The sequence below is a fragment of the Trachemys scripta genome, chromosome 2, assembly GCF_013100865.1.
Source record: "Trachemys scripta elegans isolate TJP31775 chromosome 2, CAS_Tse_1.0, whole genome shotgun sequence".
NCBI lineage: Eukaryota > Metazoa > Chordata > Testudines > Emydidae > Trachemys > Trachemys scripta.
Window position 1 is genome coordinate 59,233,048 of NC_048299.1, and position 24,685 is coordinate 59,257,732.

General features: G+C 43.2%; 1 protein-coding gene across 3 annotated transcripts in view; it reads right to left on the minus strand.

The window, feature by feature from the left end:
- The window catches only part of OSBPL3 (oxysterol binding protein like 3), a 121,682-nt gene that overhangs the window by 38,801 nt on the left and 58,196 nt on the right, over nucleotides 1-24,685 (minus strand). For all 3 annotated transcript variants that reach the window (XM_034760653.1, XM_034760651.1, XM_034760652.1), the window contains exons 3-11: nucleotides 21,017-21,133; nucleotides 20,800-20,853; nucleotides 20,476-20,589; nucleotides 19,129-19,299; nucleotides 13,285-13,411; nucleotides 12,428-12,531; nucleotides 11,522-11,614; nucleotides 10,595-10,748; nucleotides 5,595-5,725 (exon numbers count right to left, since the gene is read on the minus strand). In XM_034760653.1, coding sequence (XP_034616544.1) covers nucleotides 5,595-5,725; nucleotides 10,595-10,748; nucleotides 11,522-11,614; nucleotides 12,428-12,531; nucleotides 13,285-13,411; nucleotides 19,129-19,299; nucleotides 20,476-20,589; nucleotides 20,800-20,853; nucleotides 21,017-21,133 — 1,065 coding nt within the window. The remainder of the gene's footprint in view (nucleotides 1-5,594; nucleotides 5,726-10,594; nucleotides 10,749-11,521; nucleotides 11,615-12,427; nucleotides 12,532-13,284; nucleotides 13,412-19,128; nucleotides 19,300-20,475; nucleotides 20,590-20,799; nucleotides 20,854-21,016; nucleotides 21,134-24,685) is intronic.

Genomic DNA, 24,685 nt, shown 5'->3' on the forward strand with positions numbered 1-24,685 from the left:
AAACTATGCTACTTGGACAGGGATGGAGCAAGTAGTGTTACAGAGCACAGGACAGCCCTTATGCACCAGAGGCCAAGCGTGTTTTTCCAAGAAAGAACTCTAGTGATGGCAGAGGGACAGTTCCACTGGCAGCATGGCTGGAACACTGAGGAACAGAAGTGAAAGTGAGGAAAGGCACTTTTCATATTTTAACACCTAAATTCAACAACATTAGGTTTTGTTCATGTAGTTTGCGCAAGATTGAACAGGATTATGAAGTGAATAGGAGTAGCTCTGCCTTCCTCAAACTGAGAAAGATTCCGTGACTTTGTTTAGTGCAATTATTTTATTACCAAACATTTTGAAATTATATATATTTTTAATTTTTGAAATTACTTTTCATTAACAGTTAAAACACAATTTTCTCCATAACAGTGATAATGGAATGCCGCATTCTATACTCCATTTCAGAAGCAGATCTCTTCAAATAATAAATAAATAAATACAAAGGTGATCTATTATCCAGAGAGATCTGAAAAGAAACTTCTTATATGGCATGACGACACTGTATCAAATGGGAATGTTTCCTTTACATTTAAAAACTACCAACTCATGTTTAAATACTGAAGTAAAACAGAAGGGGAGGCTAGTTCACTTGTTTCAGTCAGGATGCAACAAACAAACCACCCTTATACCAGGTGCTGAATACCCTGACAAGTATTCCCTCACCATTTCATAAACAAGATGAGTTATTAATTTTAGGAAGGAAACATTAAAAGGTTTGCAGAGGCAGTGTGAAACATTTCCTTCCTGATATTTACTCTCTGGTAATAGGGCCTTCATTAATCATGACTTCCAAGCATGTGCTTTTACTGCAAAACTGGATGCCGTTGAAACTCAATACCTGGCAACCACATCTTTTTGGCCATGGCCCTAGTTAGTTCCCAAATGAGTGCTTCTGAAGCTGAACTTGCAACATAAAAAGCTTTAACCAACTTCACTAATAAACTTGATAACTTGGAAATAAACTTTCCCTTAAACAGCATACAGAACATTTAACAAACTAACTATATAAAATTGGTTTTGAGGAGTTACAAGGGGAGCATCAATGCTGGATAAAATGTGAAGTCTACAGCGTAATCTAAGTGGGTGTGATAGACTAAAGGACACACCATTCCCCAGAAAGGAAGTTTTCAGCTAAGAACATTCGAGTCTAGTTCTTAGCATTTCCACTAGCCCTGAACTGTCTGGGAATAACAAACTATAAGTAATAAGATAGGGCGGGCTCAGATAACAAAAGCATATATTCTATATATTAGTGCAACCCAAAAAATAAAGTCACTTTAAGGAGAATATGTATGGACTGCCTATTGGACACTCACTTTCATATGTGGAAGACTGTATATCAGCTGCATAATGTGTGGTGAATGTAGACATGGATAGCTAGGTGGCCTCTGCATATATGTGATGTTGCCTGAGACCTCCCAACCCCAGTGGTTGATACTTCCCTGGTTTAATGGGTTGCGATCCTTTTGGGAACTGGATGCACAGAGATGATTGCACTGGTGTAGAAAAGCAGCTTGCAGCATCACAGATACCAACATTTTGAGACATGTCTGAGAACTGGTCTTTTGGGGAAGCTGCATGATCTGATTCTGGAGTCTGATTAACCCATCCTCTCTTGGTCTGTAAGTATTATGAGGCCTCCTGTGGGTTCTATTTCCGTTCTGAGGCTGGATAGTCTCTTTTAGTGTCCTTTCTTCAGGTTTGTGTGGATACAGTACTCCGAGAGAACAATTAAGGGTTTGGCTGTTGGTTCCCTGGATTCTTGAACAGATTTGGTTCATCCTGGAATTGATAGAGCAGGGGGCCTGACAACCTCAGCTTAATAATGACTGCCACCAGTGCTTAATTTGTAATGAAAGAGGTGCTAGGGCTCAAGCAATTTTTTTATATGCATAACTGATTCAGCAAACTGAGGTGTGCCGGGATGCTGCCCTGGCAAAAATTCATTACTGTCTGCCCCTCAGTAGCTTCATGAAGCCTTTGGGGTTTTGTACAGGTATAGGTCTAATCTGTATGAGAAACAGAATCTCATAATGACCCCCCTGAGAACTGGAAATGCTTCTGCCAGGCACCCTGGAGCAAGGTAATAGTCTCTTGGGATTTTGCAGTTACTGCTGATCTTGCAGTTTCCTATTTTGAATATGGATTTCTTTATCCACTTAAGATATTGGGGGTTTAGTATAACCATCACTCTCCTGGGTCCTCTTCCCATATGAATAAGGTGGAGCAGTGCCAGGATATTCTTTTGTTCAGATGGGTTCTATGGCCCTGAGAGGAGCAGAGACCATCCATCTTTTGGAAGGTTTGAGGTTTGTCAGGGCTGAGTGAAGTATAGAGAAGGAGCTGGGAGGAGGTCTAGCACATATCATTGCTACAAAATCTTTAAGACCCAGGTGTTTATTGTTGAGACTGTCCAGCTGGATCACAAAGAAGAGAAATACCCTCAATTCTCTGTTCAGCCTCAGTCATATTCTCCAGTTACTGTGCAGCATTTTTTAGTCAGGAGGAGGGGGAAAGACAGCATCAGCCTCGGGTGTTCTTGTTCCAGGATTTTCATTATTGGATACCAAACATCTTCTGGCGGGAATCTCGGCTAGGAATACAGCCAAAGGACTGCTTTCTATAACTGGATTTGAAATATTTCCTTTGGCTCTTAGAATAATTTGACAAGGGTCATTTGCATGTTTCTATATTCCCTGCCAACACTTTCTCCAGTGTTTCCTGGAGATAGCTGGCTCTTTTCAGTATCTGATCCAGGAACAGGTGCAGATGGATTTCTGACAACCCTATTATGGAAATGACCACCAGGCAAGCTTACAGGAATAATGATTGGCTTTTTCAATGAGTCTCTGTTGTCCATGGTCTCAGCGACAGTAGCCTCCCCTAACCACTGTTTTGCAGACCACAGCCCTGGGGGTGAAAAACACTGCATATATTTAGTGTCCTTTGAAAAATGTGGACACTGACATTATCCATAAGAGGGCAAAAAAATCCTCTGGGTTGATGAGAGGTCTGTATTTTTGAGATGATTTCACCAGTACAACACCACTCTTGCAAAGCAAGTAGGTGTCAGTATTTGATGATGAAGGCCGCAGAGTCCTTAAAAAGCATATTTTCAGTTCTTGCGTGACTGTGTTTACTAGAAAGAAAAATCACCTTCTAATGGGAGCACCATAGCCCCAGCTACGAAAACCATCACGGAGTCTTCTTTCAGGATCTGGACCAGATTTTTCCACCCCCTTGATCCTGGATTTCAGAAACCTCCCTTGTTTACTCATCTCCCTCCTCTCCCACCAAGACATTCCTTCTTGGATCTATTCATGATTTTTGGGGGGTTGGGAAGAAATGATGGAGGAGGGAAGACAACACAGACACACCATCAAGAATCAACAAGTTTGAATTCAGAAGGTAGGTATTTATCTTTCCCCTTCAACTGGCTGGATGTACAGCACTAGCTATTACTAGTCTACAGTGTCACATAAGCAAGGGACAGAAAGAAAAAGAACTGACACCTTTGCTATGTATCCTCTTCCTGATTTTCATGATCTGCTGCAGAATGTTGTCCTTCCTGTAGTGTTCAGCCCAAGGAGACAGATTTTTCTTTGATTATTTGCTCTTCTTGGTCTGTTTGTGAAGGACAGGATTATTGCCTTCTCAGCAGGAGAGAGTACCTTTTGTTTGTGAGCGGAGTGCCTTTTACAGGATTTAAGGTAGGAGTGAGTTTGTCTTTCAGCCTCCCTCTCTCCAGAGCCAGGAAGAAAGAAAAAGTGATTTATTTCTCTTTAAATCTACCTGATCAACTTCAGAGCCTAGTACTCTGAGCACTTAGCTCAGGCTGTCCTGAAATCCCTTTAAACATCTTGGTAAGGGCTGTGGGGATTTTGGCTGGCGCTCTCTTTAAAAGGAAGCAGGTCTTAGCCAGGAAGAGTTTTGGTACTTGGAACATAACTGCTGCACTCTTGATGTGTACATCCACCCTTCCAAATGCCTGCAAAGGAAGCGCCTGGCTTCTTCCTGAACATTCCCTGCTGCATGGGATGATCAGGTTACTGCTGTAGCATCACTTTCTCTGGCTTTACAGGCAGAGAACAGGTCTCAGTGGATTCTGAGCTGAGGAGTGTGGAGCTTCACAGACGGAGCACTCTTTTCGGTGCAGCGTTCCTTTTTTTAGCCTTATTACGCAACAGCAGGGGATGGGAGCTGGTAGAGAGTGTTTCACGGGGAAATCCAAGAGGAAGCAGCTGAAGATCAATATTTAGCCTTTTGGGAAAAGGTTACACAGTTAACTGACTGTTCACTCTGCGCAGAGAGCCTAAACTAAGCATTTTTTTCCCCCTTGCAGATTTAAAAGTAGTAAGAAAATAACTCTGGAAGATGACAGCATGTACAGCTGTGACCTATCTAGCTGTCAGAAACAGGCCTCATGGGAGTCAAACAGAAAGGTGTGGTCAAATGAACACAGCTGGCATGCAAGAAGCTTCAGCTGCCTCTGGTTTCTGTGGAGAGAGGAGGCAGCTAGAAGTTGGACTAGCAGAAATGCTATGAGCTAGAAACTCTTTCCATAAACGGAGATTCTGGAAAGCGAATGGTAGTTATCACCTATGCTAACTCTAGCTGTGCACCCAGTTCTATCAGTTCACCCACAGCAGAGTCACCACTGCCTCCAACCAGAAGACTGCAAGATAAGTTACATTTAAAAGAGTGGCGATGACAACTTTCCCTTCTCTGAAGATCAACCACTGTGAATCTCGGGAGTTTGATCACCAACAGTCTTGGGAGTGGGAATCTCAAAATCAATCTCAAATTGACTGCTTGAGACTAGGCTGGTGCCAGTCCAGGGATTGTATTTTATAGCAGTCTTTTCTTCACCTGAGTCCAGCAACGAAAGTTGATCAATGCTGAATTATAAAAAAGCATTAGCGAAAGCAGAACTACTGTTTTTTAGTTGCATTTCAATTCATTTAGCAGAGGCAGCCAAAGTCTTCAGCCGCCCAAGAAATGACTTTAGGCTAAAGCATGTTGTGCAATGCCTGACTGCTGTAATACAAACCTCCCCACACCTTGGTGGTAAAAATAAAATAGAAATTTTTAAATTAGAGTCTGCTCTCTGACCGTTCTGTTTATAATGCCACATGGTTTCATAATTTCACAGCTAGGATTATGAATAATTTCACAGCTATGACCAATCGGGTTATGCAGTTTCCAACAACCATTTATATTGTTAGTATAATATGAAGCACCAAATTAGAGAAAACAGTAACTCTGGATCACTGTCAAACAGCAGCTCTGATTCAACAGAATATTTCCAATACTTAATCAAATACATGATTGATAGATGAACTCTTCACAGTAATGTTCTGTTGATTTGAGGGCACATCCACACCTCCAAGGTTTGGAATAAGTGGATTATATGAAACACCAAATACATAGTTTGTTTGCTTTAGTATTAATAAGATACAAATATAACCCAAGATACTGAAGAATGAGAGATCTTATGAACGGTTATAACCAATCCCTCTGAACTTCACTGAACTCGACATATTACTTACGGATGATAAGGCATTCTTCAATCCAGCTATTTGTGCAGATGGAGATGAGGCTGCATCATGTTCCAGCAGCTGCTTCAGTTTCTCTCTTTCAACCGAGATTGTACTAAAAGCTGACTTTAAGGTGAAGTAAGCTAAAATAATTTTTTTTAAAAGCAGACAGTTAGAAAAATGCCACCAGTTGTATAGCAAGTTGTGAAACATTTCAAGGCAGCTTAATATACAGTGACAAACAAGACTTGTAGGGACAGAGCACTAAAGATAACCTTGGGTAACCTTGCCTAAGACCTGTTTTTTTACTAGGAAAAATGATTATTATTAAGGCCCTACTTGAATTGGATGATTGTCAAATAATTGCTTCTGAGTTACGGACAAGACATAGAAAAAGTAAAGTAATAATGGACCTTTATTAATTGTGGTAATTTGGAAAAGCCAGAAAAAAAGGACTTTTTTTTTTTTTTTTTTTTTTTTTTTTTTAAAAAAAAAAAATTTGCTGGAACAATATAAACCCTCAAATGTTATGCCTGCTAATTTTTTTTTATAACCAGACATTTTGCTGCAGCTATATTACAGTCAATGCATGGGGTTGATAATGGGAGCCCTGGCTGTCAGCTGCCTGGGATGGCCGAGGATCCCGCCATCAGCCAGCTGGCTGGCTGGCAAAATTGCCTGGGTAGAAGCCTAATATTGAAGGATCTACAATTTCCACAATATTGCAAATTAAGTATTTATTAGATGACAAATGCTCTGTGCTCCTGTATTTTCAGAGTCAAAGTATTATGATTCTTTATTATAAATGGTAGCATTGTAACTGCATGTACTACATTAACTTGCTTCCCTTCCTCAGTATGGATTTAGTCTCCAAAAACTTGAGGATCTATCCTACGTTCCTTGAATAAGTAACATTTCCAGTGAAAAATGAAGGAGACACGCTAACCTGGGCTAACTGATTCACAGGGTAAGCAATCCAACTGTGGACAGGCTAATAGTTTGTTCATGAACAGGGCTCTGTGATGTTGGGCCATGCTGTATTTATTGGTGTGGGGATATTTCAATTTAAGTTACAAGGACTAAATGGACCAAACAAGATATTGAATTTGTTTAGTAGGTAACTTGCATGCTATGCAAACTTCACACTTCTATTTCCATTCCTACCTCTGTGTTGCTAACCTCAAGTGTTCACAAATCATGAGCAGGCCCCAAAATTTCATTAGATCAACTTAACAAGCATAAGATGTCAAGTGAGGGTACATCTACACTACAGCGGGGAGTCGATTTAAGATACGCAAATTCAGCTACGTGAATAGCGTAGCTGAATTCGACGTATTACAGCCGACTTACCCCGTTGTGAGGACGGCGGCAAAATCGACTTCTGCCGCTTTTTGTCGGCGGCGCTTACTACCACCTCCGCTGGTGGAGTTAGAGCGCCGATTCGGGGATCGATTGTCGCGTCCCGACGGGACGCGATAAATCGATCCCCGAGAGGTCGATTTCTACCCGCCGATTCAGGCGGGTAGTATAGACCAGGCCTAATACATTTTTGAATCCTTTTATTTGCCTTCTGGTTTTTGAGGGTACACGGGTTAATTTTTTTCAAGCTTCTTTTCAACCATGTTGTCTAGAAACTTGTTAAAAACACTGTATGAGAATTACAGCATTCATTTGACTCCAGGAACTGGGAATGTATGGTAGGACCAAATATCATGAGACTTGCAACAAAACTGAGAGTTGGCAACACTGCATTCACATGCTCACAGAGGAGGTGGGGGCCTAAGATTTGAGAGAAGTGAGGATGACAGAGCCAAATGAAAAGGTAAATGGAGAGAAAAGCAACTAGCTCTACCAAGGGTACTTCATCACTGCAGAATTAGCTTGGGCAATCGGCACCCGCGTCAGCCTAGCTCAGGTGAGAGTGGTCACATTGCAAAGTTGTACTTAAGTTACTGAGTACAGACTGGTGCTGCACTCATCTGTATGTATCACTAGGACTTCTGGGCACACGGTTCTGAGCACTGCAATATGTTAAACTGCTCAGTGAATCATGGGAGAACTTGTCTGTCCTTCTGGGCATTGGGGAGGGGAGGAGGGCGGGAGAAACTGTGGGAGGCATTGGAGAAAAATCAGTCCCTGACTGGCTTAGCCTGTGTCCTCACTGAAAAATGGACAGGTTACCATCCCAAGTGAAAGCTTAACCCAGGCCTATACCACTGGATGGACCAGTTAGCTGGGGTGTAAAACACCAACTCAGATCAGAGGTTTGTAGGTGTGGATGGGAGAGATGTTGGGGCAACACACGAGTAAGAGCCCAGGTTTATGCAGCAGTGAAAAAAAAAAAGAAAAAAAGCTCTAAAAGGGCTTGATCATAAAAGGGGTTGAACGTTCACAATTCCCAGTAACCATCAAAACGGAATGCTGTAGGCTCAGCCCCTACCGGGAGGAAACCTACAGTGCTGTACAGCCAGCTCTATCTATGCTGTCAGTGAGTCTTTTGAGTTAAAACCAAGGGATCAGACTCAGGTACTGGGTCCAAGAGACTTGCACTCAAGATTTACAAAAGGGACTAGTGGTTTTAGGTGCCTAACTTGAAAATCTTTGCCTATAGTTATGACGTAGAGAAGATACAAAAAGTAATTAGAATTATGACTAGGGTGTCATATGCCGTGCAAAGCCTATGGAAGCCATTTATGAAATACCACTCGTAATTTTACAGTGGTAACTAAGAGCAGAGGAATAACTTATCACATGGAAAGAAATGGAATGTAGTGTTCTAACAGCACTGTGCAAAATCTGATTTCCAACCCTCGTGAGATATACCAGAGCAATCTTCTTAGTGTATGCGCAGTGTGTCTAAGATGGTGCTGTTTGATGTTAAAAATCCTCTCCTCCATTCAAAACATTATTTTCCTATTTCAGAAGTAGAGATGAGGCAGTGTGAAATAAAGCAGCATTAACATAAATGTTTTAATACCCTTCATAAAAGGGTATTAAATGACACTGAGCCAACAATCACCCCAGCAAAAAGACAGGTCTTGCACTTGGGTTTCTAGTATAAAGCCTATAGCCATGATGCATATTTTTATTTCTAAGAGGGCAATATTTCTGCCACGATTATCTCAAGGAAGAAGATTCTTAAAACATCTTATTTGGTGCTACTGCATTAAAAAAAAAAATCTAATTTTGTCCACATTTGATTTTGCAAAGCTCAATGGTGAGAGAGTTCACTTATGTAAGTACAGTATCTAAAACATACCTCCACCACAGGGGAAAAACAAATGAGGAATGTTTATAACAACATCGCTGCATAGCCAGGGAAAAGTGGGTTTTCTGTGAGATGTCCTTATTAATGGTGGAATGCTTCAAAAAAAGTCATTTAATTTCCTGTTCATAAAAGCCTGCCAGATACTTACAAGGACTCTCCTTATTCTCTCCCCCCCACCGCCAAATAAAAACATACTGCTAGGGATGACAGACAGACACTGGCTATTTCATGTTAGTGAAGTATAGCTATGGAAAAGAGTTTTTGCAGAGAAGGCTGTTCAGTGACAGCTTGAGCTAGCCCTCTGGTTGCTTACCATGAAATTTTACTCTTCTGTATTCACTAAAAATAGGTTACTACCATAGCAACCCTTGCATCACAAACAAATGTTAGCTCTGAAATACTGAGAATCATCCTGAATGCATACTGTGTGTGCATGCGTGAGTGAGAGAAAAAACACACACAAGAGAGTGAGCAAGTTGGCACTCTTGTTCATACACACAGGTAAAATATACTGCTGCATTTATAGAAACTGATTTTAGGACAACTGCTTCTTCCCAAGATAACAGAGTCTGGAGCGATTACACATAAAACTGGGGGGAAAGGGAGGCCACCATCATTCAACAGGGAGTGAAAATTCCAACAATTCCATTTAGACCGGCTTATTACTCTGAGGTCACTGAGTTTGATGGGGATCTGCCCTTGAAAAGAGACCACTTGGAGTGTATTATGAACTGAAAAGCACCTAAAGGAAAATCTAAGTCAATTTAAAAGGAATCAACTTTTTAAAAAAGTATACATGAAATGAGTTTCAATTTACGTATTACGTGTAGAGCCCTGCAAATTTGCAGATATTCGCTTTATAGCCACGGATTGCGGATCAGATGTTAGGGTTACCATATTTAACAAATAAAAAAAAGAGGACCCTCCACGGGACCTGGCCCCGCCCATTTCCTGCCCCAACCCCGCCCTCCCACTCCCAGCCACGCAAAAAGGGCTGCCCAAGCGCTACCGGCTTCACAGTTTGCCGGGCAGCCCCCAGACCCTGCGCCCCCGGCCAGCGCTTCCCCAGCGCAGCTGGAGCCTGGGAGGGGAAGCGCCCAGCCGGGGGCGCAGGGTCTGGAGGTTGCCCGGCAAACCGTGAAGCCGGTAGCGCTTGGGCTTCGGGCAGCCCCTATGCCTCCGGACCCTGCGCCCCAGTGGCGCAGGGTCCAGAGGCATGGGGGCTGCCCAAAGCCCGTAGCACTCGGCTCTTAAACAGAGCCGAAGAGTCAGGGGAGGAGCAGAGCAGCCGCGGGAGGGGAAGTGCCTGGCCAGCATTTTCCTGGATATGTTCGACTTTTTGGCAATTCCCCCCAGACGGGGGTTTGATTGCCGAAAAGCCGGACATGTCCGGGAAAAACCGGATGTATGGTAACCCTATCAGATGTGGATACACATTTTGCATTGTACAGGGCTCTAATTATGTGAAACCATAACATTTTCTGGAGTTGGACAGGGCTCAGACTGTTCTCTGGTTCCAAATCTAAAGTTTTGAAGAAAAGAAAGTAATTTATAGTTAAGCTACTCTTTTAATGATCTGAGCCCACCGGATTTCAGTGCCCATCACATCTTGGGAAGCAGGGGGATGAGATGTGAAGTTATCCAGGACTTAAGAATTTTTACATAAGCCAGCCTCAGATATCACACTATTATTTTAGCTGACACTTCACATAGCCATACAAGAAACGCACAGAATCTCACTCACCTTTATGTGCAATGTGACACAAGTCTTCTTGCATTTTAGAAAATTCTGATGTTTCAGAGCCATCAGAGTAATTTTTCTCTTCCCCAAAATCTATTGTAGATAAATTAGGATTGGAAGCATGCAGTCGCATGGGGGCAGAAAATACTGTAGGTACCTGCAAGGAGGATATTTCCAGTTGGTAAAATATGACAAACCAAAGTTTTACATTTACATTGCAGACAATGTAAATCAGGCCTTAGACAACAGTATGGGAGGAACAGCTGTTGATCAGCAATGGTTTTTTGCATGCCTTCAAGAAGATGGGAAGATGACATTGTTAAACGTCTCAGATGAATGCGGAGAAGGAAGGCAAGAGTGCAAGAAAAATGGCGGATGTGTTGTGATTGGCGCAGTATTAGTGACAGCTGAAGACCGATTGATCCAAGTGATCTGGGTGAATACATTTGGCAAACCAAAGAATAGGAGAGACCATGCTCAAAGGTTTCAAACTTGGAGATTTGGCAAAAATTTAGTGAAAACATTATTTTTGGTCTGGGGAGTGTTATAGAGAATTTTATTGTACCCTGGTTTAAACTCATAACTCCCCAACAACATGATTTGTGGAAGCCATTAGGTAAACAGACAGTTAAATAGTACTGTAAGATTTGCAATGGCTTCTGGACCCAGAAATGGAGGCTCAGTTGAGACCATGTGTGAAATCTTGGCCACTTTGAAATCAATGGGAATTTTGCTATGGATGTCAAAGTCGTCAGGATTTTGCTCAATGACTATTTTGAGTCCCAGGGGACTGTGAAATCCAATCTCACATATTACCTGATCTAAGGAAATTGGAATCCTTCTAAAAGTGCTAGAGCAAGAAAAGATCAATAAGCAAGTTAATATTTTGAGAAAGTTGGGATGGGGCAGGAAAAAGACTGTTCCAGTTACCTGCAACATTCCTTTAGCGTCTTTCCCAATAACTCTAGACCGCCATCTCCTGTGAGTTCTTTTTTCCTTTTTTGGACTTTCAAAAGATCCACACTTTTAACAACACAGGGAACAAGAACAACAGTAGGTGTCATAAAACAATACTGCTAAGAAGAATCAATATCTTGACACACCTCCCACTTCCATGAAGTACAGTATATACTCGTACATAAGCCAAATTTTTTTTTTAGTAAAAAAGGGAAGCACCAGAGAAGGGGGTTGGCTTACGAACGGGTTTAGAGAGGGAGAGGTGGGACACAGCCCCTCCCCCCAGCAGAGGGAGCAAGGAGAGGCAGCACAGCCAGCAGAGCCAGAAGGGAAGAGGCAGGGCCAGTTTCTCTCTGCTTTTGGCCACACTGCTCCCCCCCGCCCAGCCTCTGAAGCAGCTGCAGGGCCGCTTGGCCCCGCCCCCCAGAGCAGGCTAGGGCCGCTCCGCCCAGTCCGCTGGAGCAGGCTGTGGCCGCGCCACCCGGTCTGACTCGCCGGAGCAGGCTGTGGCTGCGCTGCCCGGTCTGCCGGAGCAGCTCCAGCCAGGCCAGAGACATCCTCCCCGGCCCTCCCCAGATAAGGTGGGAAGGGATGGGATGGGGAGAGTGTTGGGGTCCCAGGCTAGGGGTGGGGTTATGTGGGGGGTGGTCACAGGGGTTACTCCCCTGACTCCCAGCTTCTCCCCCCAAAAAAATTTCTCCACCAGTTGCTGTCCCGGCCCCTCAGGAGCAAAAGTTTGCGGACCCCTGAATTATAGGGTCGTCTTATGAACAGGTCATAAAAAATTTCCATTTTTACTTATCCATGTTGCGGGGGGTCGGTTTATAAACGAACAGGCTTATGATCGAGTATATACGGTAATAAATTTTCACAACTGACCTGCATGGCATTTATAGCAGGTGCTGAACATGTCCTATGGAGAACTTCCATGCTCTGTAACAGCTGGCTCATTTCCATTAAATATGTGTGACAATACGAGAGATCTGTTTTGAAAGAGAATATTTTCAGTTGCTCCCAAGAAATGGAGACACGGGAAGTAATTTTTTACATGCCGTTAAAGTCTTACTTTGATTTACTTGTTTTTGCAGTCTAGTTTGTAGCAGATTGGTGTCAGCAGCACAAAGATTAATGCCAAACTGCGGTAACAGTCAGCCCCCTTAGTGGAGAGGGCAATCATGTCACAGGCTTGGAGACCGTACTATCTTCTCACCCCTAGAGGTGGGTCCTTCTAGGTCAGGATAGAGGCATATTGATGGGGCAAGCTTAAACTGATGCTTTTCATGTATTTTTGTTCTATAGAGAAATAACTTCAAAAGAACCTCAAGCTCTTGGACTGTAAATATGTCTGGCACTTGTGATGTTCACTAAGGCCAAATTTTCAAAAATGGCTAGGAATTTTGGATGCTTCAATTTCTAGGTGCCTTGTTTGAGACACCTCAAAGCCTGGTCATCAGAAGATGGGTGCCCAAAACTTTCTGAAAAAGTCAGGCCCCTTTAATAGGTCTCATGTTGGCCACCCAAAAATGGAGGTACTCGAAAATTACTATCCCTATAAAATGTGGACATAATTCACTTAAAAAAAAAAAACCAACCAACCAACAAACAAAAAAACTATCACCATCATTTTCAGAGGAAAACACTACATGAGGACAGCCCTTACACAGTCAGTCAATTCCAGTTACATTCAGGAAATCTGAAATAACTTAATAGTTTACAGTCCCTTCAGATAACATTACCTTTTGAGCATTTTTCCATATCCTCAGAAGACTGTAGCCAAGGGGGAATCCTGGACTCACTACTTGGACAGGAAAACTGTAAGCTACTTCCAATTCGCAATGAATTCTGTTTTGTCATGCTGCCTGCCTGTTCCAAAGAAACAGAAATGAATTATTAATACAAAGGCAATCTAGTATTGTGGTGAAGATACATTATGGCATCCAGATGCAGAGGACCGGGTTCAGACGCTGGTGAAGATTACATGCACCAAAGGTGTCACAAATATATGAGCCAACACAGAAATGCACATTTTTTATTTAATACCACCCCTTATGGACATGTGAAAATCTGAATAAGGGAGTGAGCTGACTAGCAGCTAGCAGCAACAGAAAGCCAAATACAGAAGAAAATCAACAAGAACTAGGTTTGCTGAAAAGTAGATTTAAAAAGGTTTAACACTTGAAACCAATTATGTCAGAGTAGTAAACTGAATAACACATCATCTGCCTTTAATGTTCTCTCCATTTCCGACTGAGCAAAACAAGGAACAAACCATGAATAGTTTAAATGTTGGGAAGATTTTAAAGAAAGGGGGGCAAGTTTCACCAGATGTTATCTGAAGAACTGACTAATGTTCATATTCCTAGGATTATTCCTACTCTTATCCTATCTAGAATAACAGAGGAACTTAAACTAAGCAATACAAGCCTTACATCTATCTTCATATGAAAGTCTCCTCCATGCCTTTATATTAATAAGCTTGTTCCCTTTGTTTAGTCCTTTTTACTTATGGGGGTGGAAAGAAAACTGAACACTATCTATTGATACTATTGATTTTATATACTGGCATTAGAATAAGTATTAAATAAAAACTTGTTTAGTCAGAACCAAGACAGTAAATATCAATTAGTAACTTTATCATTAATTCATGTATACAGCTGCTCTAGTTCTTTAAATCACTGCAGAAAGCTGTAGCCAGCCATATGTAGTAAACAACAACATGTTATCCACCTTTTGGAATGTACAGATGGAGTTTATAAAGATGTACAATTTAGAACAACTTTGTACACATATTCCACATTTACTTCTCCAAAATTCATAACCTGAAACTTACTTTTGCCCTACAAGTCATATACAAATGGAGGGGGGAAGTTGCCAAAAGGAGGCAGCGAAGGAAGCAAGCGCTTTTATAGCTCAGTCTAGCTGGACACACTGACTCACAAAAAGAACGTTAATCCTTAGAATGCAAACATTCTACAAGCTATTAAAATGTGTAACATAGAACATTGACCATGGGCCAAATCTTCAGCTGGTGTAAATTGGCATACCTCCACTGACTTCAAAACTGGGTTAATAAATTGTAAGTACACTAAAGTATTTCATATTAAAACCAAACAAGTTATGTTACTGTACCTCTGGTTCTTCAAGTTGTGTTATCCACGCAGGTTCCACTCTTGGTATGCATGTGATCAGATTCTTTCAGGGAGCAGTGCCTATTGGAGGAGCCTCTGTGCTCTAGATATCCTTACATTTTCCCCACCCGCGTGCATAAAGAGTGGAGTGGATCCTCAGTTTCTTTGCCAATACAGAATCCCGGAGGAGTAGGTTTCTGTAGCAGTGGGGAAGGAGGGCAGTTCGTGGAATCCACACAGATAACACATCTCAAAGACCCACAGGTACTGTAAGGTAAGGTAAGTAACCATTCTTTCGAGTGATCGCCCATAGCAAGCGGTTGTCTCTGCTCGAAGGTGGGTAGTAGGAGTCCTACTTAAACAAGTGATCGCAGGATAGCCCTACCAAAGCAGGAATTTGATCTTGACACCGCTACAAAAGGATAGCGTCTTGTAAAGGTGTGAACTGAGTTCCCTGTAGCTGCCTTACAGATTTCAGAAATAGGGATATTCTTCAAACAAGCAGCAGAGGCTTCATGAGCTCTAGTGAAATGAGCTCCAATGTGCTTGGGGGTTGGCTTTAGCCTGGCTAACTCACAACACATCCTTATGCAGTTGGAGACCCATTTACCTAGTCTGAAAGGACCCTCCCTGCACAGGACCGGCTCCAGGCACCAGCGGAGGAAGCACGTGCCTGGGGCGGCATATGCTAAGGGGCGGCATTCCGTCCATTCGTGGGACGGCACAGTCCAGGTCGATTTTTTTTTTTTTTTGGCTTCGGCATTTCGGGCGCCTTTTTTTTTTTGGCTTGGGGTGGCAAAAATGGTAGAGCCGGCCTTGTCCCTGCAAAGGCTACAAACAGTCTAGGTATGTTTCTGTATCACTGTATGACTTTGTCCCATCATTGTAAAGAAACAGTGCCCTTAATCCATCAAGTGGGTGAAGTTTTGCTTCCCCAGAGGTCGAGCGAGGCCTGGGGAAGAATACTGGGAGATGAATGAATAGGTTCACCCAGACTTCTGAAATAGCTTTGGCTCAACAGGGAAGGGGAGGGGAGAATCCAACAACCCTGCTAATAGTATATGGAGGTCCCAAGGGGGAGGGAAGCTCCTGAACTGGAGAAATACATGAATGAGGGTTCTTAAGGAAGTAGAGTGGGAAAATACAATATGACCCTAAATAGGAATGTAAGTGCAGCTATTGGCATCAGACCTGCTGCCTGGTGGACACCACAGCGTGTTCAACAGCAGAGAGAGGGGCAGAGGGTCATCTCTAGTGGAACTTCTTCTACTTCTCCTGTTTCAGCTACATCTTTCTTGTGCCTCTGACGTCCTCTGGGGCTGACAACAGTACTAGGCAGAGAAGTACTGCTTGAAGGACGATTGTTGACATGTTTGCTTCCTACTTTGGGCCGCTGTGTTCCAGTCTCAAGAACACAGTTGCCCTCAAGTCTCAAGGAACGGAGGGTCTCATCCATCCTAGAATTAAGAGGTTCACTGCCCACCAATGGAAAGTCCTTGATTGTTGTTTAGACCTTCCAGGGGATCCAGGGGAGACTAGAGCCAGGAAGACCTACTCATGGTCACCAATGTGGCCATATTACATATGTCAAATGTGTTCAGCAGAGACCATCAATTGGTCCTCCAGCAATAGGACCTTCATCTTCTCTTGATGTGCTTTTGGAAGCTTATCTACCATCTAGACATCTTATCCCATACTTGGAGAGGAGGGCCTGATAATTAGTTATATGCATCTGGATGCTGGCTGATGAGTATACTGACACCTAAAGAGGTGCAATTTCTTTGGGGTCTTCTCTCAGGGTATTCATTTGGGAGGTCCCTGTTTTTGTGTTTCCTGAACAGTGGCCACTGCAACCCAATAGTGGGTATGAATAGAAATATCTAAATTCCCTGGAAAGGGACTAGTATCTGAAAATGATCTATCGGCTCACTTGGGTGTGACCAGAACAGATGTTGCAGGCTCCAGTCGCCCCTTATTTTATGGGCCTGGTGAGCCTGCCAGATGTGGAAAGATGTTAGATGTCCATGAGTTGATATGGTTTCCTGTACCACCTCCAGTAGTATATCCAGGGTCTCTGCCATTTTCTTGGAACACCCTGAAGCCATCCACTGAGGAAAACATAGCAGGATTCACTGCCTTGTTTAGGGAGGATGCGGAGATGGCAAGGAGGACCAGATGTTTCCCCCCTTGCAGCTAATGCTCTTCCTCACTTTCCAACTCTTGCCTTACCAGTATTTGAGACTGCACTAGATGGCATGGCTGAATCGACCTATATTACCTCTTCGGGGAGGAGGATCTAGCTCTGGAGACAGTAGAAGATGCAGCCTTTCTAGAGTATGGCTGCCCACCCCACTGGAAATACTTTCTTAACATGATGAACTGATAACTCAGAAGCTGGTCGCTTGAAAATCATCACCTTCAATCTTTTAAGGAGGGGTGACTCGGGTACTGGGCTCACAGTTAAGTCACTTGGGTACAGCGTATGCTTTGGGTAACAAGATAGCTGGTACTGGGGAACACTGTTTTGAGATGACTGGTATGGAGGTAATAAGTACCAGGACTCTGGGTACCGAGACATTCAGTGCCAAGGCTCTGGATACCAAGGTACTCAGTGTTGAGATTGATGCTGAAGAACTAGTAGAGAGAGAGGTCCATACACTCTGGGAGTACTGCTGATGCGGTCTTGGTAATTGATACTAGGGTACTTCAAGAGGCTTGGTTATGCTTTTGGCCCTTAGGAGATTGAGCCTAAATTTAAGCTTAAACCAAGCCAAGCCAGAAGTTTGATGGCTTATGTCTCTGCTTGCTAGGCCTGGGAAAAGGTGACCTGCACCTACCTTGGCCCTGCAGTGGTGCTCTTTTCTGCCCATCAGAAGTTGTCAACGCTGGAATAGCAGGCGAAGCCTCTTAGAAGAAGTGGTCCGGGAGCGCAGATTAGAATCTTGGCCCACCACTGCACTAATAGAAAGGGGCTGCCCAGATTAGATTGGTCCATTTCCGACCTTCCTTCAGTGTCCCAGGCAGGATGGATCGAGCTCTCAAGGTGGAACAGCTTTAGATGGGCTTCTCTAGTTTTCCGGGTGTAGCTAGAGAAAGAGTGAAATGCTCCCCAAAACACTCTGCATGTCCCTATCCTATGCAGAGTAGGCACCAGAAGTGGCCAGTATTGACAGGTCTTAAAGTTTCTGCTATATCGGTAGGATGAGTGCGTCTAGCTTAAACTGATATTTGTTTTTAAAAAATGGGCAATAACTCACTAATTATTTACTAGTTAGAGTATTAGCTAATTAACACTAGCACAGTATACAGAAAAGCAGGCAAACACTGCAGGAGTTTTGAAGGTGGTACGAAGGAACCAAGGGACCCATTCTGCCCTTTATTCCCTGAAGAGTGTGCGCATATGGGGGGGTTAGCACAAGGATATCTACAGTGCAGGCCTGGCCCCAATACCCACTGCTGGCCAAAAGAATCCAATCTCGTGCACATGCGGTGCATACATGCTAACACTAGAATCTCTGTGGACAACTCATCTCCAAGAAAATTGTGTGTCAATTAAACACATTGGCAAATTTATGCTTTACAGTTTTATCATCACTGCACATTTTTAAAGGAAGCCTAAATACTTATCATAATATTGTATTGCTAATGTTTTGTAGTTCTTATAGCAAATTTCATGAAAGTATCTAAGTTTTAATGTTAAACCCACAAATTTTCACCACTGTAGCATAAATGGACAAAGCTTAAATTTAAAGTAAAAATCTAGTTACTTTTCCCATTCTGACAGCAAAATTCATGTGTACCAAAGATATTTATTATGCAACCATTAACCGATTATAACTTTTCCAATACTGGCCTTGTTACCGTTTAAATGAAGCAAACGAAAATTATATTTTAATAAAACTTTAAACAATGATATTTTAAAAAAACAGGATAACTTTACAGTATTCTAGAGCAGTGGTTCTCAACCAGGGGTCCAGGGCCCCCTGGGGGGCCATGAGCAGGTTCCAGGGGGTCCACCAAGCATGGCCACTGTTAGACTCACTGGGGCCCACAGCAGAAAGCCAAAGCCCCACCACATGGGGCTGAAGCCTGGGACCCTGAGCCCTGCCACCTGGGGCTGAAGCCAAAGCCTGAGCAACTTAGCTTCACAGAGGCCCTTGTGGCATGGGGGCCACAGGCAATTGCCCTGCTTGCTACCCCCTAACACCGGTCCTGGCTTTTATATGCAGATAACCAGTTGTTGTGGGACAGGTGGTTTGTGGAGTTTTTATAGCATGGGGGGGGGGAAAAGAGGGCCTCAGAAAGAAAAAGGTTGAGACTGCCTGCATTAGACCATTTTACTGTTTACATCTTACACCAAACCGTTACCCAACCAAAAACTTAGTTACGGTCTTTACACAAACTGATAGAGAAATCAAGCTACATTAATCCTTGATGAAAGCTCATCATTACCTTTCTACTTGAGACAGAGTCGAACACACCGGGTACAGAGTCTGCGGTAGAGGACGCTGGGAAGAAATGATTATTGATATCGTGTGGAAACATGGCAATTTCATTTTGACGATACATTCTGTGGTGCCGCAGTTTTGCTACCCATTCGTCAAACAGTTCCTGAGATTTCACCTACAGAAAATAGTTAAGTTATGACAGGGAGTCAACCTTAAATTATTAGACAAAACTAGATCTTATTTTTTCCTATTTCTTACAAGGTGGCCACAAGGGATTCTGAATTCTTGACAAAGCATCAATAAAGTGTGCCTGTTAAATAGTACTGTTCACTTGCCTGAATACAACATAGAAAAAAATTCATGGAGCAGCTTAAGAGGAAAACTATGTTAACTGAAGTTTATCTCTAAGGCCCCAATTCAGGAAAGCACAAACAAATGTTTGAGTCCATCCCTATTCAGGGCAACACTGACGCACATGCTTAAGTCTCATTGACTTCAATAGGACTTAAGCGAACAGTTAAGTGCTATCCTAAAAAAGGGGTACCTTACTAAATGGTGCCTAATATTGTGAACTTAAATACAAGTCTTGTAAGTCTGTTGTCCAGAGGACAGGCTCAACTTAGACCCACAGAAGCATGGCAGCATTAAATCTTCATACATGCCATAGTTGTATATATATGTTTTCAGTTTTACTTCCAAACTTATTTGCTTTTAAGGTTCAAAAGACTTTTAATCTTAGTTAAATATAGGTTTGGTGGTTTTTTAACATTTAAAAAACACTAGCTATATATTTTAAGTCAATTTAGACCATTAGATCAATAGATAAACTTACAACTTTAAAAGTACAGAACATAGTCCACAGATAAAATAAATACATTCCTTCTTAATTATGTTCTATTAATAGATTAGATAAGTGCAAATACGCTCACATAATGGAAAAGATACAAAAGTAGCATGTAATTACTCTGGTCCATTTTTTCTCCTCACATTAATCTCACAAAAAGTAGTAACTAAATTTAAGTATAAAAAATTGCTGCCAACTATGAGACTTTGTGTTTGACAAAATTTAAAGTTAGAGAAAGATTGTACAGAAATTACGAATTCCAGAAACCAAACTACAGTAAAATAAAGGACATCATTTGCTTCTCAGCAAACTATAATGTTTGCCCACACTTGACAACTGCTACAGAATTTTAAATGTTTTTCCTTCAAGTTAACCAACATTTCCAGCACCCTTTATTAAGAGGCCAACAACACACCCCCCCCCCCCCCCACTAGGTGCATCACAACGTTTTAATATTTTTACAATTTAATTGTTAAGATACAGAATAAGATTGCCTTGAAGAATTACCTTTAAATGGTATATGTATTCTTCGGTATCTAAATCTATACATTTTGTTGATTTCTTTACAGACATCACTGAAAGTCCAACATCAATGCAGCCATGCAACTTCTCTCTCTCTACCTGCAAAAAAAGATTTTACGTAGAAAAATCAGCATTAATGCCTGAGGCAGGGTAGGAGAAGAGATGCATTGGTTGGCAGAACCAACATTTTTAATTCATCTTGTAGGTTAGAAATTCAAAATCTCTGTTTCCTCTTCACAACATGACCCAAGTCCTGGTATTCATATGAAATACCACAATATTGAGAGAGAGAGAGAGAGACAGACTTACATCAGCTTGACACTTGGCATACTTCAAAATTCCTCTGTCCAAGAAGAAGTATCTCTGTAATCAGAAATGCAAAGAAACCTTTTATAGGAGAGCAGGAAATGATACAATATATTCCACTAAAAGGCATCTTCTGCAGTTAACTTTTCAACAAGGACAACACACCAAGTGAGTTAAGTTTAATCAGCAACTAACCCTAAGATACACACTTCTTTCCTACCTTGTGCCAGCCTTTCAGTGGCCATTTCCTCTTTTTCAGCAGGTAGCCTTCCTGTTTCTGTGGTTCCTGGGTATAATTCATGACTCCTCGCAGTCCTTCTACAACTTCCCAGCTGTCCTATTAACATACAAAATCCAAACCTGATTTTTTTTTTTATTATTAAAAAGAACAGAATTAAAACATTTCTCTGAATAAAACCCAGGGAGACCAGAGTCTCAGACTGAGACACAACACAAAGTAAATGAAATGCAATTTTTCTGACACCATGTCTCATTGAATATATGTGCTCACCAGGATTATTTACATATAGTACATAGCCATAGGGTATGCCACAGTTTAGTATAAAACCTTTATATCAATATGGGCAAAAACTCCTACTGAAAAAGATCTCATTAGTGCATCATTGCCTGTAAAGCAGACCATAAAAACCTAGATTTCTGGCACATTCTTCAGCACACTGTTCAATCATTTAATTTCATTCTAGCTTCATCATTGTAATCTGACTAGGTCACTGATTTGCACAGTAGCTGGACATAAGACCATGTAACTGGGCAAAAAGCATACAGTTATATCGTGTAGTTAACTGAAACACTGCACGCGACAAGAGTGCAAGTGCAGTAGTTGACAGCAAGTGCTGTTTTGAACAGGAAATCAGTGATTTTCAATTTACATTAGTTAAGTAACAGGAATACATTAAAATGTCACAATTATATTAACTGTTGCAAAAGGTTTAGTGTGTGGATAAATTTTCCTGTTAAGGAGGAATTTTCCACCAAGTTTGGCTTGACAAAGGTTGCTTTCAGATTTGGTGCTCAAGAAAAAGAATCCTAGAGAAAAGCTGCTGGATTTAACTGAAGTTTTCCTTGGCTGGAGAGCCTACCAATGTAGCTAAAAGACTGTAGAAATATCAAGTACATTTTCAGATTTTTATTCTTGGAATGAGCCGGTTGCTTAAGAGTTTTATTGGCTTCCCCACCAATTAGATTACTCCCATCAGAGAAAAAAAAATTCTCAAGCAAGCATTATACATGGCAACTGTCGCCCACTGCTTTAGCCCAAACATACTAGATAGCAACCTATAATGAAAAGGAATAAATCAGATAACAATTACTACTGAACATTAAGCCTTCTTAATGCACTACAGATTGATTGTTTTTTTGACAAGTGTGGGGAAGTCCTCGATCATCTGGGTTCCTGCATTTTTGTTAAGCATAAGCAGAGAATAGATCTGATAGATAGATCTTCAATCTTTTGGAAGGCAAATAATTTCCCAAAATGTTTGAAAAGCTGAGATCAGGAGAGGGGTCTTCTGAGATCTCATATTTCTCCAAATCTGAACAACAGTTGGAACTGGCATCAGCTCCAAGAGGAATCTGGATTGGCAAATGCAAGAAAATGCTTTTAAGGTCACAAGAATTCTTGTTTGAACTTTCAGAGATATGTAGGGTGACTGGATGTCCAGTTTTTAAAGGGACAGTCCCGTATTTAAGCTCTTCTCCAGATGTCCTGACTTTTTCTTAAAAACAAACTGTCCTGTTTTTTTTGTCCCCCCCCCCCCCCTTCAGTACTAGTGGGTCCTGCTGCTGGCCAGATCCCTGCTCGCCAGCCACCCGCCCACCAGGGGTGAGTGGCTGGGTGGTCCAGTGGCCGATAATGGGGGTGGGTGTGTAAGGCTGGTGGTGGGGTGAAGATGCAGCACGCGGGGCCAGCTGCTCCCCCTGCCAGTCTGTCAGTGCAGCCTCCACTGCGTGCTGGCTTTCGGCCAGCAGGGCCCTGCCCACGTCCCATTTCTGGCTGGCACTGGCTGCTTGCTGCAGTGGCTGGTGAGTGTGGGCCAGCGCCAGGTGGCAGCTGGTTATGTGTTGCCTCTGCTGCTCACCCATCGACCCTTTACATGCTCCTCCTCTTGCTGTTCTCTCCCTGCTTTGCCACCAGCCCCGCTGCTCCTCCGCATTCTACTGGGAGTGGGATACGTCTCGCTCCCAGCGCTTTGCGGAGAACCAGTCCCTGGTCAGAGAGCTCAGCTTATTAACAGCCTGGCTGGCAGGCTCCTTCCTTCCCCCACTGCCTTTGGCTGGGTCGGTGCCCCGGGAAAGCCCAAGACCTTTTGACCTGGGGCACTGACCAGGAGGAGCCAAGCCCTGCACGTGCCAAAGCCCCGCATAGTGCTGGTACAGAGAAGCCTCTCCACGCCTCAGCTAAGCTCTGGTTTGGTGGGGGGCAGGGAGCGATTTCCACCCTGTTCACACTCCGAACCTGCAGGCTCCACAGCAGCTCCAAGGCAGGGGCTTAGCACCCTCTTCACCCCCCAGCCGTCCCCCCCACTGCCAGGTCCTGTCCCTATGGAGCATGGGGCTGCTCCATCCCCTAGGCACCCTTCCCTGCTGAGCCACCTCTCTGGCTGGGTTAGGGTGACTAGATATCCTGATTTTATAGGGACAGTCCTGATAATTGGGGCTTTTTTCTTATATAAAGGCCTATTACCCCCCACCCCCGTCCTGATTTTTTACACTTGCTGTCTGGTCACCCTAGGCTGGGTTCGCTGAAGCCCCTGCAGTCAGGCTCCCTGGACCCTGGTGCACAATGCATCCTTAGGGGTTAACCCCTTCCTGCCCACACTGTAGCCAGGAGACGGCTGGGTTACATTGGTGGCCAGCAACCTCCTGGAGGTGTTAGCTGCCTTTCAACACTGTGCAGGCAGGCAGGGACAAGCTGCTTCCAGCAACATGGGAGTGGTGGGGCGGGGGAGAGATGAGCTCTGCAAAGACACAGGCCAGGTCATCCCTCCACCCCACCCTTCTCCTCCCCTGCAGCTGGAAGCAGCTCCCGTCCCTTTGCACAGTGCCAGAAAGCTGCTGCTGACCACATTCTGGCGGAACCCTGGCAGAAATCGGAGGAGGGGGGGCATATGATCCTGCGTGCCCCCCACGTGTTGCCTCAGGAAGACGTGGTGCCAGGTACCAGAAGAGGTGGCTCTGTCCCGGGGGCCCAGCCAGGCATGGAAGGCAGAAGCACTGGGCAGGGAGGGTCGGGTTGGTTGGTCACTCCCATACACTTCTCTCACACAGGGGGAGTATGTGTGTGTCACCCCTCCCCATGTGTGCGCATGGAGGGAGGCATGTAGGGGTGTGTGTGCCATCCCTCCCCATGTGAGCCCTAAAGCCTTAAAGATAAAAAGAAATAAAAAAAGCCAACTACACAGTATTTCTTTTTAAGAGGGGCTCAGTCAACTTAATGTTAATTTGAATGTTTGTACGATTGCCATTGAACTCGCTTGAATAGAAGTAATTGTACAGGTGTCCTGTATTCATCATAGGGAAATATAATGACCCTAGAGATATGTGGCAATAGGAAAGGGCAGCTTCTATAGTCCTCAAATGGTTAGGGTGAGAGAGGTGGGTGATCACACAGGCACTAGCGGGTTCTTGTCCTGCAGTAATAATCAACACTTGAGCAACTGTGCAAGACCTCAGACATGTAGAAGGTCCAGGAATCAAATAACTCCCAGATGAACCCTTGATTTCCTTTGTCTCTCCTTTTCTTTTGGAAGATGCAATTTTCCTTTGATCTGAATCTTATGCCCCTTAAAGAGCACACCATGCTGAACAGAATGGACCTGATGTGGCCTGCAATTTATCCACAGCTTGTCTGATCTCAAGAAGAAAAGAA